At 46.7% G+C, this 15,278-nt stretch overlaps 3 protein-coding genes and 2 long non-coding RNA genes across 11 annotated transcripts in view; 2 read left to right on the top strand and 3 right to left on the bottom strand.

Annotated features, from left to right (window-relative positions):
- Nucleotides 1-15,278, bottom strand: part of spata6 (spermatogenesis associated 6) — a 195,853-nt gene that overhangs the window by 6,756 nt on the left and 173,819 nt on the right. The window contains exon 11 of one of the 6 annotated variants that reach the window (XM_051933164.1): nucleotides 2,714-2,819. The exons of the other annotated variants lie outside the window; for them this stretch is intronic. Within the exon in view, the coding sequence (XP_051789124.1) occupies nucleotides 2,714-2,819 (106 nt within the window). The remainder of the gene's footprint in view (nucleotides 1-2,713; nucleotides 2,820-15,278) is intronic. 6 annotated transcript variants of the gene reach the window in all.
- mrpl55 (mitochondrial ribosomal protein L55) overlaps nucleotides 1-15,278 on the top strand; it is a 175,249-nt gene that overhangs the window by 49,983 nt on the left and 109,988 nt on the right. The window lies entirely within an intron of this gene.
- stil (STIL centriolar assembly protein) overlaps nucleotides 1-15,278 on the bottom strand; it is a 194,437-nt gene that overhangs the window by 83,498 nt on the left and 95,661 nt on the right. The gene's annotated exons all lie outside the window — the stretch shown is intronic.
- On the top strand, nucleotides 451-944 carry LOC127529468 (uncharacterized). Of its 2 annotated transcripts, none has more exons than XR_007936137.1 (3): nucleotides 451-580; nucleotides 626-826; nucleotides 872-944. It is a non-coding gene; the product is annotated as an uncharacterized LOC127529468 (long non-coding RNA). The 2 variants fall into 2 exon arrangements; XR_007936136.1 differs by having other exon boundaries at nucleotides 485-538.
- Nucleotides 619-944, bottom strand: LOC127529467 (uncharacterized). The gene is made up of 3 exons (XR_007936135.1): nucleotides 918-944; nucleotides 754-795; nucleotides 619-713 (listed from the first exon to the last, which is right to left on the bottom strand). It is a non-coding gene; the product is annotated as an uncharacterized LOC127529467 (long non-coding RNA).

Raw genomic sequence — 15,278 nt, 5'->3', positions numbered from 1 at the left:
GAGGACACACCACACGGGCACAGAAAAAGGGACAGAGGGATAAATGAGAATCGAGAAACAAAGCTAAAGGTCGGTGCCAAAAAGTCTGAAACACCGAAAGAACAGAATCTAGCCGGGCCCCAGAGATCTCTCAACACACACTTGATTTGTATTTTAGATCCTCAATCTCGGACAACCCAGAAATCTCAGGTTCTAACATTTATACACGAGATCCTGTGACATCACATGTAGAGCCACCCGCACTCCAACACCGGAGAGGCCAAGGAATAATAAAACACGGAATGGCAAATGACCTGTAGGAGGATGAAACAGATTTAAGAAGAAAACTGAAAAGAAGCAAAAGCAGAATTGGGTTCTGTGACCCCAACAAAGACAAAAAATAATGCAAAACAATGACGAAAAAAGGCAAACAAATGCTAATCACAACACTAGATAAATACGAATGGGCTGCAATTCTGTAATGTAAGATAGCTGAGAGTATGAAAACTAGCGTCATCTCATGGATACCTGGTACACTGGTGTGAGTGGTGGGATTACAGTCACGGATACCTGGTACAATGGTGTTAACAGTGGGATTATAGTCATGGATACCTGTTATACTGGTGTGAGGGGTTTAGAGTCACAGATACCTGGTACACTGGTGTTAGAGGTGGGATTACAGTCACGGATACCTGGTACACTGGTGTGAGCGGTGGGATTACAGTCACGGATACCTGATACAATGGTGTGAGTGGTGGGATTAGTCACTGATACCTGGTACACTGGTGTGAGTGGTGGGATTACAGTCACTGATACCTGGTACAATGGTGTTAACAGTGGGATTATAGTCATGGATACCTGTTATACTGGTGTGAGGGGTTTAGAGTCACAGATACCTGGTACACTGGTGTTAACAGTGGGATTACAGTCACTGATACCTGGTACACTGGTGTCAGGAGTGGGATATTGATTAAAACTTTATGTGCATTTGGTACTTCTTATGGAAATCCTCCCCAGTCTCTGCCCCTCTTTATCCCTTTCCGTTCTGTGGTGGTACAACAAACACGAGACATCGGACAGACGAGCCCCTCTTCTGTTTCTGTAGTCCATTTCCCTTCTTTCCTGGCTGCTGAGCCCTCATCAGTTGTCATCTCTTGCACGCACAGGAGCTCGACCCTACGACATAAGATAAAAACCATTTTGTCACGGCTCGTCAGACAGAGCTATGACGGAGTCACTGGGGATGTCACACTACACAACTGTGCATCGCGGCTGTCCACACCCTGCTAAGATTGTTGTAAATGAAGGCTGTGACGATGCCGGTCCGTATATATACACCTACGTCTCCGTGGGCCTTAATCACACGCCGCAGGAAGCCAATGAAGCAATTGAGAACGAACGCACCCGCACGTACAGGTACAACTCACCCCATCTACCTCATTAACTCCCCGCGGTTGAGCAATTGCACCTACGGAGAATGACACGACTTTATGGAATTAAAACTCACCCTTTTTTTTTTTTGAAGCCATGGACCTGCTATTCCACAATGGCTACGACACTGAAGATCGATCGAAAAAAATGTGAAGTGCAACTGGGGCTCAAGAGTCAAAAATGACTTAGTTTGAAAAAAAATAGAAGCAAAGAATTGAGAGAATTTATCAAAATTAAATGCAGGAAACAAAAATGTACCGTATATACTCACGTATAAGTCGGGTCTTGAAACACGAAAAATCGGTCATAAAATCAGACCCCCGACTTCCTCCAATCTCGCCCCAGTTTCTCAAACACATTGAATTTTGTTGCAGCAGCGCAGTTCCCAATTTCTTTCGCTACTTCAACGACTTTTAATTTCAAAGCAGCTTCATATTTTCTTCTGATCGAACGCTCCGTCGTAGATAAGGGACGTTCTTACGATAAAGGTGTATGAGGGTGTGAGATACAAAACACACAAAACGGTACAAACGTCACTTCAGAATAGTGCGGGTATCACCGTGTGGGCACAAAAGAGAGAGAGAGAGAGAGCGCATTGCCACACCCACATACAAACAAAGGCCGTGTCTCCGTGGTTACTCTCTCAGGTGGGCGTTAGCATATCGTAATCACTTGGACCAATTGCAGGAGTTTTCCACCTTCAACATTATAAAATACCGGAAATTATACGGTAAAATCAAGTCCCGAGTTATCCGCGAGTATTTGCGGTAAATCCTACAAATCATATGAGAGATGCGAGGTGCTGTCAGGTGCAGGTGGTCTGCCTTAATTGTATACAAAGTGACATTTTTTCCCCATGGTCCGCACATTTATCTCCCTCTTTACGTTCTTTTTCTAATATGTAGATTCTAATGCTTAAAAACACGTCCGCGTTACAAAACCATTTGTGGAACAGAATGCAGTAGTAAAGAAAAAAAAAAAAAAAGGTCCTGCACAGAATTCTGTGATCAGCCATAAGGCGCCTCGTCTCCTGCTTGCATTGTTTAAAACATACACCACTATCAGCACTTTAAGGGGTAATGCTTGCAATGTTTAGTGCCCACCTTTCACATCTGGACATCCTAAACAGATTGGCATGACCACGACAGGAGCCGAGTGCTCTGCTGATCCTGCCGACTACACCATCTCCAAAATGACCCGAATATCAGGGGGTTTGAACTCCCTATGTGACTCCAGAGCAATTTCGACAAAGATGTTTCTCACAAGCGTTGGTTAGACAGTCAATTTTCACATCACTACTCACAAAATGCAAACATCGACTGGAACGATGAGTCCTGAGGATATTCTTAACTCGGTCGTGGATTTCCTCCCAGTCTGAAGATGTCGTATTGGAACTGACCTTTTCAAACCTGTGGGGTGTGGAAAGAAGACTTGACCATTAAGGGACTCGAGCAAATCCGCTTCCTCTCTGTCAAGCTGTGCTCAGGTGCAGAACTTGACGTCAAGATGGAAGCCCACAGACAGACTGTGATTACAGAGAGACGATCATAAAGGGTTAGGGGACAGGCGGGTACCCTCGGAGCGGAAAGTGAAATCGGGCTAGTAGGACGTCTCGGGTCCGTGCAGGCTCTTGACCGACTAGATATGATTATGGGACATGACTAATACGAGGGTCTTCCATATTTTCCTGCAAGGGTCTTTGGCAGAGAGAGAGTGTGGAGAGTCAAGGGGGGGGGGGGGGGGGGGGGGGGGAGTGTTCTGTCAATTAAAAAGGGGCTTTAAAGCCCATACTAGACTGAGGTCTTAGGAGGCTCCCAATAATTTCCTTGATAAATGAAGATTATTAGAACTTGACTGGAATTCTGCGATTTGTTTCAATGGAGCCCTGGTGACCCGCATAAGCAGAGCCAACAACTGAGCGTTCCAGACTAGCACGACATCTTCTACGTTATGACTGTGCCCGGGAGAGGAACATGCAAGAACAGGCAAGGGGAGAAAAGCCGGGAGACGAGCCAAACCAGATGGACTAACTCGGGGTCAAAAAGCACTAGAAAAGGTTCAACGTACACAAACGGCTTCCTGAAAAGGGTTTGGTCCACAGCTTGGTCACAGAAGGATCGCCCCAGAAGATCTTTTTATGCCATCCTGGTGAAATCAGTCATGACTGGCAAAGACACGCCCATATCAAGTAGGCGTGGCCTAACGTTGGCAAACACACCCGACCCAACATAACAGTCAAGAGGGGCCCAAAAGAACACAAGATTCCAAGTGCTGAGCAGAAGTGCGAATACTCCTGGCATGGGATTGCTGGTAAGTTTTCATGGCGAGCAGCCCATCCTGAGCATATTTTGAAGTGGACAATAAAAGCTTTAACGAGATGCAAGTATTCATTGATCATTGTTAGCCGCAGTTAATGCCTCACCCTGATGAAGGGGCAGGACACCCAAAACATGTCCATCAAGGCCGACATCATCTTTTAGTGTGGATGTTATGGCTCTGCGGATTTCATTTTGACACACAACACCCCGAGGCCAAGGAGACGTGACTCTCCATTCAAAACTTAGCATCTGCAATCCCACCTGCCCCAGTAAAACACCTTCCTTAAAAACGTGGAAGTTGGGCGGCAGTGAACAGGCAACTTCTAATACGTGGTCAGAAAGGTTTTTGGAAACGGAGCCTGCTGTTCCTTGTTCTGAATGCACCCTTTTCAAAGAGCATAAGTAGAAGGGAGCCAGCACCCCCTGCTGGAAACTTTGGGGGTACGACGACAAGTGGGTCTTATTTTGGTGCCCTTGGAGGCCAAACTGGGCAACAGGAAATGAACCTCACCGGAAGAGCCCTGACTCACATGTGCCGTCCGTTTATTTCATGCTCTTCACGTCTTGTACAGTTTGCAGGTCTTGTTATTGATTATACCTTTGTCGTCTTTTTAATATTTCATTTTGAATTTCGTTGTGTTAACTCATTTTATTGTGTGTGTGTTGTAGCGGGCCAGTGATGCAAAGACTCTGACGGCCTCAACGGTGTTTTGTTCATTTTTAATGGAGGAGCCAGGACACCAGCCAGCCTGGTCCGACTGCACACCCGTCCCACTGAGCAAAACATGGGGGGTTAGAGGGGGGGAGAGACCATCCTCTAATAACGAAGACCAAGATGAACTGTCAACCATTAAAATTCAGGTTGACAGATGAAGTTAGACTAGTGAGGAGAGGTCACCTTTTGGACAAGAGAGAACTTTGTCCTGCTGCATCACTGAAAGTCCTATGATGATCTGGGGGGGGGGGGGGGGGGGGGGGGGGGGTTGGTAAAGACCCAAATCAGACACACCCGACCAATAAAGCACCCAGAGTTCCAAAACAACGGCAACTCAAGGGGTTAACAATGTGATGGCCTAAAAGAGGGACGCCGCCCCCCCGCCATCAACTTTTCAAATCGTGGACCGTAACAGGCGTCCTCCACAGTAGGCCAAGGCGGGAGCCGGAGGTGCAGTGATCCCTCAGCATGCTGGGAACTGGAGTCCCCTCAGGTAGCACTGCTCCACTATGTTGAGCCTAAAGGGGACGGGGCCCTCCTAACTGCTAGCAGTTGTAACTTCTGCTGTTCTGATCTTACTTTGTACTTGGGCTTGTAGGACTGAGAATTCTGCGGTGGCTGGCACCCTGCCCGGGGTTTGTTTCCTACTTTGCGCCCTGTGTTGGCTGGGATTGGCTCCAGCAGGACCCCCGTGACCCTGTAGTTAGGATATAGCGGGTTGGATAATGGATGGATTGAGAATTTGGATTTCTGCTTTGGAAATTCTTTTTCTTACTAGTTTTAAGAAGGTAAGAATTTGAGAGCGGAGAAGAGACCATTCTGTTCCTGCGTTGCTCGTTTGTTTAGCGAAATACCTAAGGTGTCCCAAGATCTCCTCCAGGTTCTTCTTCAACTCCACGTCTCAGATTCCCCTTAATTTCTTCAGGTGTCCTCAATTCACCGTTAAGTTCTTTTATGGAGCTTGAAGAAGACCCCCACGTAGTCTCCTCTGCTCAGACTAAGCTCTCCGAGTCTGTCACAGTGTCACATGTCCTCAGGTCCCACGAGGCACCTTGGTGGTCTCTTCTGCACATCTTCAAGTGCTGCTATGTCTTTCTTACAGCGTGCTTACAGACCAGAGCTGCACACGACACTCCACGTGAGCAGAACGCCTCCCCGACCTACAGAATAGTTTTTACGATACAAGCTCACATTTTCTTTTGCAGTACAGAACTTGGCCTCGGGTTTTTGACTAAAGTCCTGGAGATCAGACTGACGGTGAAGTTTGCCTTTTTTGCTTCTCTTGTTGTCGGATTTTTTTGTAACTCACTCCATTAAAATGTAAAGTAACATTATTTTGGTAATTGTGGGCCAGGGGTTTTAATGCACTTCCCCCTCTGCACTTGTGACTTTATCTGGAGCACTATAAGCTCTAAGCCCTGCTCTGGCCAGAGGTTTGGGGCAAGGCTCACGTTTTAGGCCTCCAGGCTCCTTCTGATGTGAAGCCTGCATGGAGAGCCGTGAGCGGGCAGCTCAGAACGAGGAGGATCCACCAAAAAGGCCGAACATTTCAGTCATTTCGTTTAGAAAACGAAAATACAAAATAAGACGTTCACTCACAGCGAGGCGGCCGCTGAAATGCCAGGCCGGCTTTCAAAAGTCACCCAGGCTCAAGGCTGGCAAACCAGGAGACTGATGTCTTATTTTCAGGTTTTCCATCCAACATTTCCGGATCGTGCTTCTCCCCTCGACGACCGAATCTAGCAGGGAGCTTAATCTGCCGCGTTATGGCTTTTGGCGTGTTTTCAATTTATGGAAGGGGCCTTATGAATTTCTCTGGCTTTTATCAGTTTCAAATTGCCTATTGATTTTAAAGTTATTTTATCTGGGGGCGGGGGGGATAAAACCCTTCATGTTTCAGCTTAGAGCCTTCAGATCAATGGCCGCGCATTGTGGAATTTATGAACGTGCGCGTTGGGTCAAACACATTCACACCAATCACGCCTGGACAACAATCAATAGGTTTTGTTTTTCCCGTCTCCGTAATGAACAAACATGACAAGGCAGCAGATCACGCAATTTAGACGACGGGGGAAATGCATTGAAGTTGGCCGCACGTCATTGATCTCAAAGCTGGAACGATACGCTCGAGTTTATTTGATCTCCACTCGTTTTCCTACAAATCCCATAATGTCCTTATCGAACATTTAAATGGAATTGGGTGCGCGGTTTGCACCAAGTCATTAAGCAAATGGAAATCATTGAAACTTCAGAATGACAAATTAGGTTGAAAACTACACAACAGCTTCTCGTTTTTATATTCACAATTTGTGGCCTAGTGTGGTTAACCTTCTCATTTCTGAATGCAACGTTAATGATAAATTGGACGTGGGAGAACAGGGGGCGCCCCAAAGCAGCCGTCACATTTCCCTGCCTTTATTTAGTCCTATGCTCCGGGGGGGTTTATCACAGCACCCCTCTCACTTTAGGAGGCCAACAGGCCTGCTTTGTAGTTTCAGGGCCGGGTCAACTTCAGGCCTTCAGAGAGGTGGCAGGACATTCTCCGAAAAATCTGAATGAATGGCTTGGCGGGGACCCCACTTGTCCTCTTTGCAGGACAGCAGCACGCCTCTCATGCCGCTAAGTGACGTCTGAATTGGCGGAAGCCACTCTGACTCAAGGCCCTCGTGAGAGGTGACAGGATTTACATCATGAGGTCGAAGTAAATAATAAAGAAGAAGAGTTGTGTCACAGAGTTAATGTCAAATATTCTTTCATCTGATCATAGCGGTGATCAAAAACCTCGGACTGGCATAAAGCGACACTCCACGTTACTGATATTACGTTCTTTGACACCCTCGTATCCCATTAGGGGGGTGGACCCCTGGGGTCGGCTGATGAGGCCCGCACAGCTTCAGGTCCTTCTCATGATTTCTGCTGTAGATGCCAAGTGCACAAAAAAAAAAAAAACGCCTAAAAATGAGAACTTTTGGGGGTCAAGAGGGCCATGAATAGGGGGGGACCCCAAAAAGCTCCATGTCTTGCATAACCAGACATCAAAACAAGTTCATCATATGTGGGGGCTTCCTTGAAGCAGGGAGGCAGGAGGCACTGGACACTAAAAAACTGAAGGGACTGCAAAGCGTTCAGACAGAGACAAGCAGAGGCTTTGAGGCACCACAGACCTCCTACAGGGGGCAAGGGTGGACCCCCCCAGCAGCAAGAAACAGGGACCACTCTAACCACCCATTAAAAACAACACAATAAGCACCTGAAATGAAAAAGGGCAGCTATTGAGAAAAGCAACTGGCAAAACGAGAACCAAGATGGGGGGTGCATGTGGGTGTGTTTGTGTGTGTCCTGCGGTGGGTTGGCACCCTGCCCGGGACTGGTTCCTGCCTTGTGCCCTGTGTTGGCTGGGATTGGCTCCAGCAGACCCCCGTGACCCTGTGTTCGGATTCAGCGGGTTGGAAAATGGATGGATGGATAATCCTTTACATTTATATAGCGCTTTTCTCACTACTCAAGGGGCTCTCCACACAGGGGGGACCCACAAAGCAAAGCCACAACCTCCTTACCACCGAGCCACCTGCATGGAGTGACCGTGACACACATGACTTGTCGTATCTCGACCTGTGACGTCATTAGCGGTGTGACAACAGTGTGTGCTTGTCAAGGTGCTATATGAAGCAAAGGTGCGGCCTTGATCTCACCTCACCTACACACTGGGAGCCGTTTATATGTCCACCGCGACTGAACAGAAGATCAACCCCAGCCGGGCCCAGCGTCCCCCTCCCTCCATCCAACAAGTTCCCTTTTCCAAATGCAAGCCTGACCCTCATTTTGTGGATCCATAAATTGGGGACTCATTTTACTGCTTCATCTACCAGGAGGGAACCTTCACAAATGTGGTGGGGTGATTGGGGGGGGGGGGGGGGGTATCGGTATGTGTGTGTGTGTGTGTGTGGAGGCAACAGAGGAACAGAACTAGAACAGAAAATTTAAAAAAAGATGACGGCTTCTTTATCGACTGCGCCCTGTGCAAAGTTGCTGACAGGGACGTCTCGCTGTCTTATCTAGCAGAGCCAGCCTTACCTTTCTTTAAGAGAAGATCGATGGAGCAGAGGGCTGGGGGGGTGCTTCTGCACCGAGGAGGGAGCCGAGTGCACCGATGCCAGCCTGCCGGATTGCATGAGCCTGCTGGCACTCATTGAGATGTGTCATCAAATGTGTCAAAGGACGTGTTGGGACTGTCCGTCTCCTGGGGCTTCCTGATAACCTGCGCATTAAAAAAAGTCATCATTCAGGAAGAAGAAGGGCTTTGGGAAACCGACGCTGATTACACATCTGCGAGAGAAATTCATTTCAGTCCGGTAAAAAAATGGCAGGGAAACACACTCGAGAGGAGATATTTCACGTCTTATGTGTCGGCGTGACAGACATGCAGGGGGTGATGTATGACAAGGGGGTCTAATTCAGCTGCGTGACTTCCCCACTAACTCGGAAGGCAGAATTTCAACTAGAGCTGGCTACTCTGAGGGCCCTAACCTTGGCAGCCAAGACTCCCACACCGCCTGCTGGGCACCGGCCTATTGCTTTCTTAAGATCAGATACTATGGGATGCCATACGGGCAAACGTAATGAATTTCTTAATTATATACTATATACTATATAATATAGTATAATATATATATATATATAATATATATATATATTATATATATATAGTATATACACACACAATATATATTATATATTTTGTGAGAGGCGGCCGGCAGTTTATCCCAGCCAACACATCCAGGCCACTAGATGGAGTCCTCCCTGCAGCATGGAAGTGCCCCAGATTCCCGCAGGGCATCATGGAAGATGGAGTTCAGCTTCACTGCCCTGCTGGGTGCTGCCGTGTGACGCTGCAGGAAGACAAGGGGATTGTGTTTCCCATACAGCCCGGAAGTACTCCCAAGTCACGGGGACGGTAAGAACCAGAAGTACTTCCAGGCTGAAGAAAAAAAATAAGAGTTTTCATCTGACTCGGAAGTGCTATGGAATCACATGGACAGAAGCACTTCCGGGTTGAGGACTGTTTAAAGGATTATGGGAAAGCCAGCCAGCTGAGCCATAGTTGGAGTAGTGTGACGGAGCTACTGGGAGGAGAGGAGGATCTTTATTGTTATTGATTATTTGTATTGGATTACTGATTATTGGTTTATGGTGGTGATTGTGGTGTTTACTGTGGCACAATATCAGAAAGAAGAAATTAAAATTATTTCTGTGTACTTTTTACCTGGTGTCCTGTGATGTTTTGTCTGTGGGTTTGGAGGAGCGACAGCGCCCTCTAGTGTCACTATATATATATATATATATATAATGTAGAGTAAAATCCACCTTAATATAGAATAAGAGTCCGTGTGTATGTCCAGTTGCTATGTCTCTGTTATTCCAACAGATGGCGCATCAAATATTTTTTAGTAATAAAATATTGCATTTATCATTCCACAACAGATGGTGCATCACAAAACTAACACTGTTTTTATGAATCCAATACCAATCATGGCATATAACAGAGACATGTGCATTGCCACTTGTCATTCCAACAGATGGCACATCACAAACGTTAGCACTGCTTTTATGAATCCCATACCAAAATGGCATATAACTGAAACTTATACACTTGCATGTTGCCCCTGCAAATGTTAACGCTGAGGTCTACATTGATCACTTGGACTTCAGCCTCTCCTAGATGGTTAGCACAGCTAGTAAAAGGATAAGGGGTCTAAGCGTCGGACTATCTGTGTGTCTATCTGGTAGCTATGTCTTTGTCATTCAACCGATGGCACATCACAAACATTAACACTACTTTTAACGAAGCCCATACCATAAAAACAATTGTAAGGCGTAAGTGGTGGCTCTGAGGCCAAGAATCTGCGCTGGTATCTGGAAGGTTGCCGGTTCAAATCCCATTACGGCCAGAAAGAATTCTATTCCATTGGGCCCTTAACCTGAAAAATTTGATCCAGCTGGACCCTGTGCTCTTACCACTAAAGGTCACACAAAAAATTTCCCCCTCAGGGACTGAATACAGTGATACCAAATACAAAAAAAAAAACTAATATATTATATGTATATAAAAACAGAGATCTATGCATTGCGTTTGTCATTCCAACAGATGGCACATCACAAACATGTGTTTATGAATCCAGTACCAAATGGGATATGACAGAGACGTGAACATTGCATGGCGCACCGAAAATGTTAAACACAGAAGCCTTCGATGATTCCTTCAATTTTAACCCATCATAGACGGGTAGCACAGCTAGTCTAATATATATTGTTATGACAGGGAGTCCAAAAGCACTGCCAAAAATGGCCAAAAGAGGGAGAAATCCTCTCAAAAACCCCGGCTAGACACAGAAAGGGCCTCGTAGAATCTCTAAAAAAAGATTTATTCTCCTGAAAGTTGAAGTTGTGCTTGGGGTTGAGGGCTCATTACGCCCCCTACAGGCGACAACGTGTATGAAGAAGAGTGATGTGTGACAGACATAGAGGGGAATGGCAGAGACCCAACTCTAGCAAACTCTAACAGAGCATCACAAATTAAATTTATCAAAATATTATTTGGAATGTCATGAAGATGAACATAGAAAAATATGCAAGTTCAGGTGCCAAGAGGTAGACAGGTCCAATCGGATCAGTCAAATTGATGTCACATGATAGCTCAAGAGCTGGGCGGCAGAAATTGAACTCGACATAAAACGGTGGTAAGCAAATGAACTGGATGGTCTGAGGTGGACACTCGCCCTGACACAGTGGGACAATCATCATCATCATCACCACCGCCACCATGTGATTGATGAGAAGCGCGAGACTTTTATGAAGTAAAGCAATAAGAGCAGAGAGCCAAGCATGAAGTGGAAGAGCAGGAACCACAATCAGAATGGAGGACCTGCAAAGCCCAAAAGAAGCCCATGGAAATACTCACTGTGGCCGTCTCTCGGTCTGTAGCTGCCAAGAAGGAAGAATCTGCCAAACAGAAAGCGGGGAACACAAAGAGAGGGCTGTCAACAGCTGTGACATTCCTGAAGCGGACCTCCATTACGGAGGCTGCCCCCAGTGAACCCGCCACTTTTAGAAGCGTTTCTGACTGGAGCCGTCAGACATTTTAACTGTGAGCTCATATAATGACAAAAAGGTGTGCCCACCAGTCTGAGGGCATTTGACGGGACGATGAGCCCCCCGTGCATCTCCAAACTCCATCCACGCCATTTTATCAAGGTGAATAAACCTGCCGACATTCCACAATCCCCCAGAATATTTAATTTGGGGGGCCTTCACCCAGCTGCGTTTCAAACCACAGGGTGACCCAGTGGACCTGCTGTGTGTCTTCCTGAAAAGCACCGACTTGGAGGCAGGAAACAAGGAGAGCATCGCGGGGCGAAGCTGGTCACTCGGAATCATCAGGCACTCATTAGCCCCCCCCCCCTCCCCAAATACAGGGATCTTCTCGAGAAGGTCTTGCTGTGTCAGGTCCTCAATGGACCTTCTCTTAAGAAACTGGCTGCTCACGCCCACAGTGGGGTTTGTAGCCCACCACCTTTGGATGCAGACACATCAATCTGGCTGTGGTCACCGTGTGTTGGTGGTGCCCACCCCTGGATGTCAAGGCTGGCCTCACTGTAGGTTGCTGTTCCTGTCCCATCGACCCTCTGAAGCCACCAAGGTGTCACCTTCTAGTCTTGCTAATCAGAAAGTGAAACCCACCCCAGAGCATGCTGGTATGGGATACGCCTCAGGGGGCACCCCTGCCACCAAGAGACGACGGTCACAACTCTCTTTAGTGACTTTTGGGTTTCACAATTGTGATGTCACCTGCAAAATGATTGTAGAGTCACTTTTGCTTTACTGTATGTCATTCAAACTGAGATGGTCATTTTGCTCCTGCCTAGTGGTCACTCTGGCCTGTTCAGTGCTCTTTACTGCTGGGGGTCCCGTTTCAAAGCTCAAATAACCAAGCAGTCACTTGAAGGAACCAGTTCGAGACCACCAGCCCAAACCTGTGGCCCGCGGTCTCCATCTCCCCTTCCTTTCAGTTCGGATTCTTGACGGCCCCTCAGGTGGAAGCTCCCCCCACCCCCTGATCCCTGCCCAGTACTAACCTTCACCAACCCTGAAACCGGAAGACCCAGCTGTGGCACAAGTTTGACTTGGGTGAAGACAAACGAAAATGAGAGCTGGGAGTCGTCCATCAGGCTCCCTCTGCTTGTCGTCCACCTGCGTAGAGAAGAAGAAGGAGCCGAGCTGCGTCACTGTGCCCAAGTCATGGACCAGCGGGGTGTGAAGAAATCAAAGGGTCAAACACGGAGGCTGCAGACCCCCAGGATAAGGACGATGCATCTTAGGAAGAGGAATTCAACCAATCAGAAAAGATGCGGCGGACACACAAGGGGGGCTGGCAGCCATTAAGACGTTCGAGGACTGGGAGCCCCAAACACAGCCTGACTTAAAGGGGTTCATTTATGAAGAACTCAAAAGACAGACACGTCCACCGTTAACATAAACAAAGGAGGTGACACAAACAAACAAACAAAGGGACAAAAGGGGACCCAAACAAAAGGGCTCAGACAAACAACAAGAGGCTAATATGACAACAAGAGAGAAATCAAAAGGCCAAAATGAACAAGAAGTCCAAATCAGAAAGAAAAGGCCACAGCCAATTAACTAATAAACAAAGGCCTAAAGTGACAAAGAGAGCGCAAACAAAAGGCCAGCGAGAACAAAAGGGGCCCAAACACAAAAAAGTGAACAAAAGGCAAAAAAAAGAAATGTGCAAAAAGGGCCAAAACTCATAAGCGGTGGGACAACAAAAAGACAAATAATCCACAGAAACAAACTGCCCTGAATAGCCTGACGTGGAAAAGGGAGAACCCTAAAGGCCCACCTGCTTCACACAAAGAGGGGGCCACAGGACTTCGGGGTCTACAAATACCCCCCACCCCGAGGCTCCATTTGAGGAATCTCGATGAGTGACCATTGAACTCAACGCCTCGGCCTTCAATGGCAGCCCCCGAGAGGTCCCCCCCCCCAACAACACTTTACAGAACAATAAACAAACAAAGAAGAACAAACTCAATAAACACGAAGTGCACATAAAAGGAACAATGAACAGAAAGAGAAGAATTAGCAGAAACAGCAACGGCGTCACGTTTTTGGAGGGTCTTAGCCCGGCATTTGCTCCGCTCGTTTGGTATTCCGCGTCTATCGGCTCAGCTCCTCTTCTCTTTTCATTGTCAGACTTCATTTACTGCATCTCAGTGGGTCAGAGGCACTTGTGGCCTGCTCCCGTGACAACTCGTGTAGTCCGACATCACACCCTAACCCTAAACCCTTGGGACCCTGTAAGTCACCCAGGTTTAGGAGAAGATGGGGACTCCATTCACAATGTGGTGTGCAGGCTTGTCAGGGTTATATAGGCTATAAATACTTTGGGGGGTCCCACCTGAAGCAGCGTTACACTTTACAGCCACTGGAGCTCCAGGAAACCAAAAAAACAAAGTTACTTACGTGCCTCACCACAAAAGGCGCATGGGTCTCCGTCTCCTTCTTGAACCGGTAAGGCCCGAGGTTAAGGTGAGCCAGGCGCTCCCTGGACTCCTCAGACAGCTCACACATGCGCCTCCTGGTGTACGGGGAAGGAGAGCGCGACTGGGACGACACCGTGGGCAGCTCGTAGCCCCTCGCCCACCTCCGCTCTTCACTTGGGCCCTTCTTTGTCCTTTTGGGCGTCTCAAGCTTCGATGGGGGCACACGCTGTGGCGGAAACAAAACAACAGAAGGGCTGCCACAGTCAACTCCCTTGTCACCGGGCATTTTGAGATTCTTTACTTGTTGCTGCAGCCGCATCTAAGAAGCTGACTGATAGAGAGGACATGCCAGGCGCTATATAACAGAGACACCCAGCCAGAGAGATGAACAGACAGAGAGGCCCTATGTGATAGACAGATAAAAAGGCACCACATGATAGATAGATACTGTAGCTATGAAAGGCACTATATAATAGAGAGAGAGAGAAATAGATGTGAAAGGCGCTATATACTTGATATACAGATGTTAAATGCACTATATGGTAGAAAGAGAGAGAGACAGATGTGAAAGGCACTATATAATAGAAATAAATAGATGTGAAAGGGGCTATATACTTGATAGACAGATGTGAAAGGCACTATATAATTGAGAAAAATAGATGTGAAAGGGGCTATATACTTGATAGACAGATGTGAAAGGCACTATATGGTAGAGACAGACAGATGTGAAAGGCGCTATATACTTGATAGACAGATGTGAAAGGCACTATATAAAAGAGATAAATAGATGTGAAAGGCGCTATATACTTGATAGACAGATGTGAAAGGCACTATATAATAGAGATAAATAGATGTGAAAGGCACTATAGGGTAGAGAGAGAGAGACAGATGTGAAAGGCACTATATGCATGATAGACAGATGTGAAAGGCACTATATAATAGAAATAAATAGATGTGAAAGGGGCTATATATTTGATAGACAGATGTGAAAGGCACTATATGGTAGAGAGAGAGAGACAGATGTGAAAGGCACTATATACATGATAGACAAATGTGAAAGGCACTATATAATTGAGAAAAATAGATGTGAAAGGGGCTATATACTTGATAGACAGATGTGAAAGGCACTATATGGTAGAGAAAGACAGATGTGAAAGGCGCTATATACTTGATAGACAGATGTGAAAGGCACTATATAAAAGAGATAAATAGATGTGAAAGGCGCTATATACTTGATAGACAGATGTGAAAGGCACTAAATAATAGAGATAAATAGAT

This window comes from Erpetoichthys calabaricus, chromosome 10, assembly GCF_900747795.2.
Source record: "Erpetoichthys calabaricus chromosome 10, fErpCal1.3, whole genome shotgun sequence".
Taxonomy (NCBI): Eukaryota; Metazoa; Chordata; class Cladistia; order Polypteriformes; family Polypteridae; genus Erpetoichthys; species Erpetoichthys calabaricus.
This window is presented reverse-complemented; position numbering and strand designations above follow the sequence as displayed.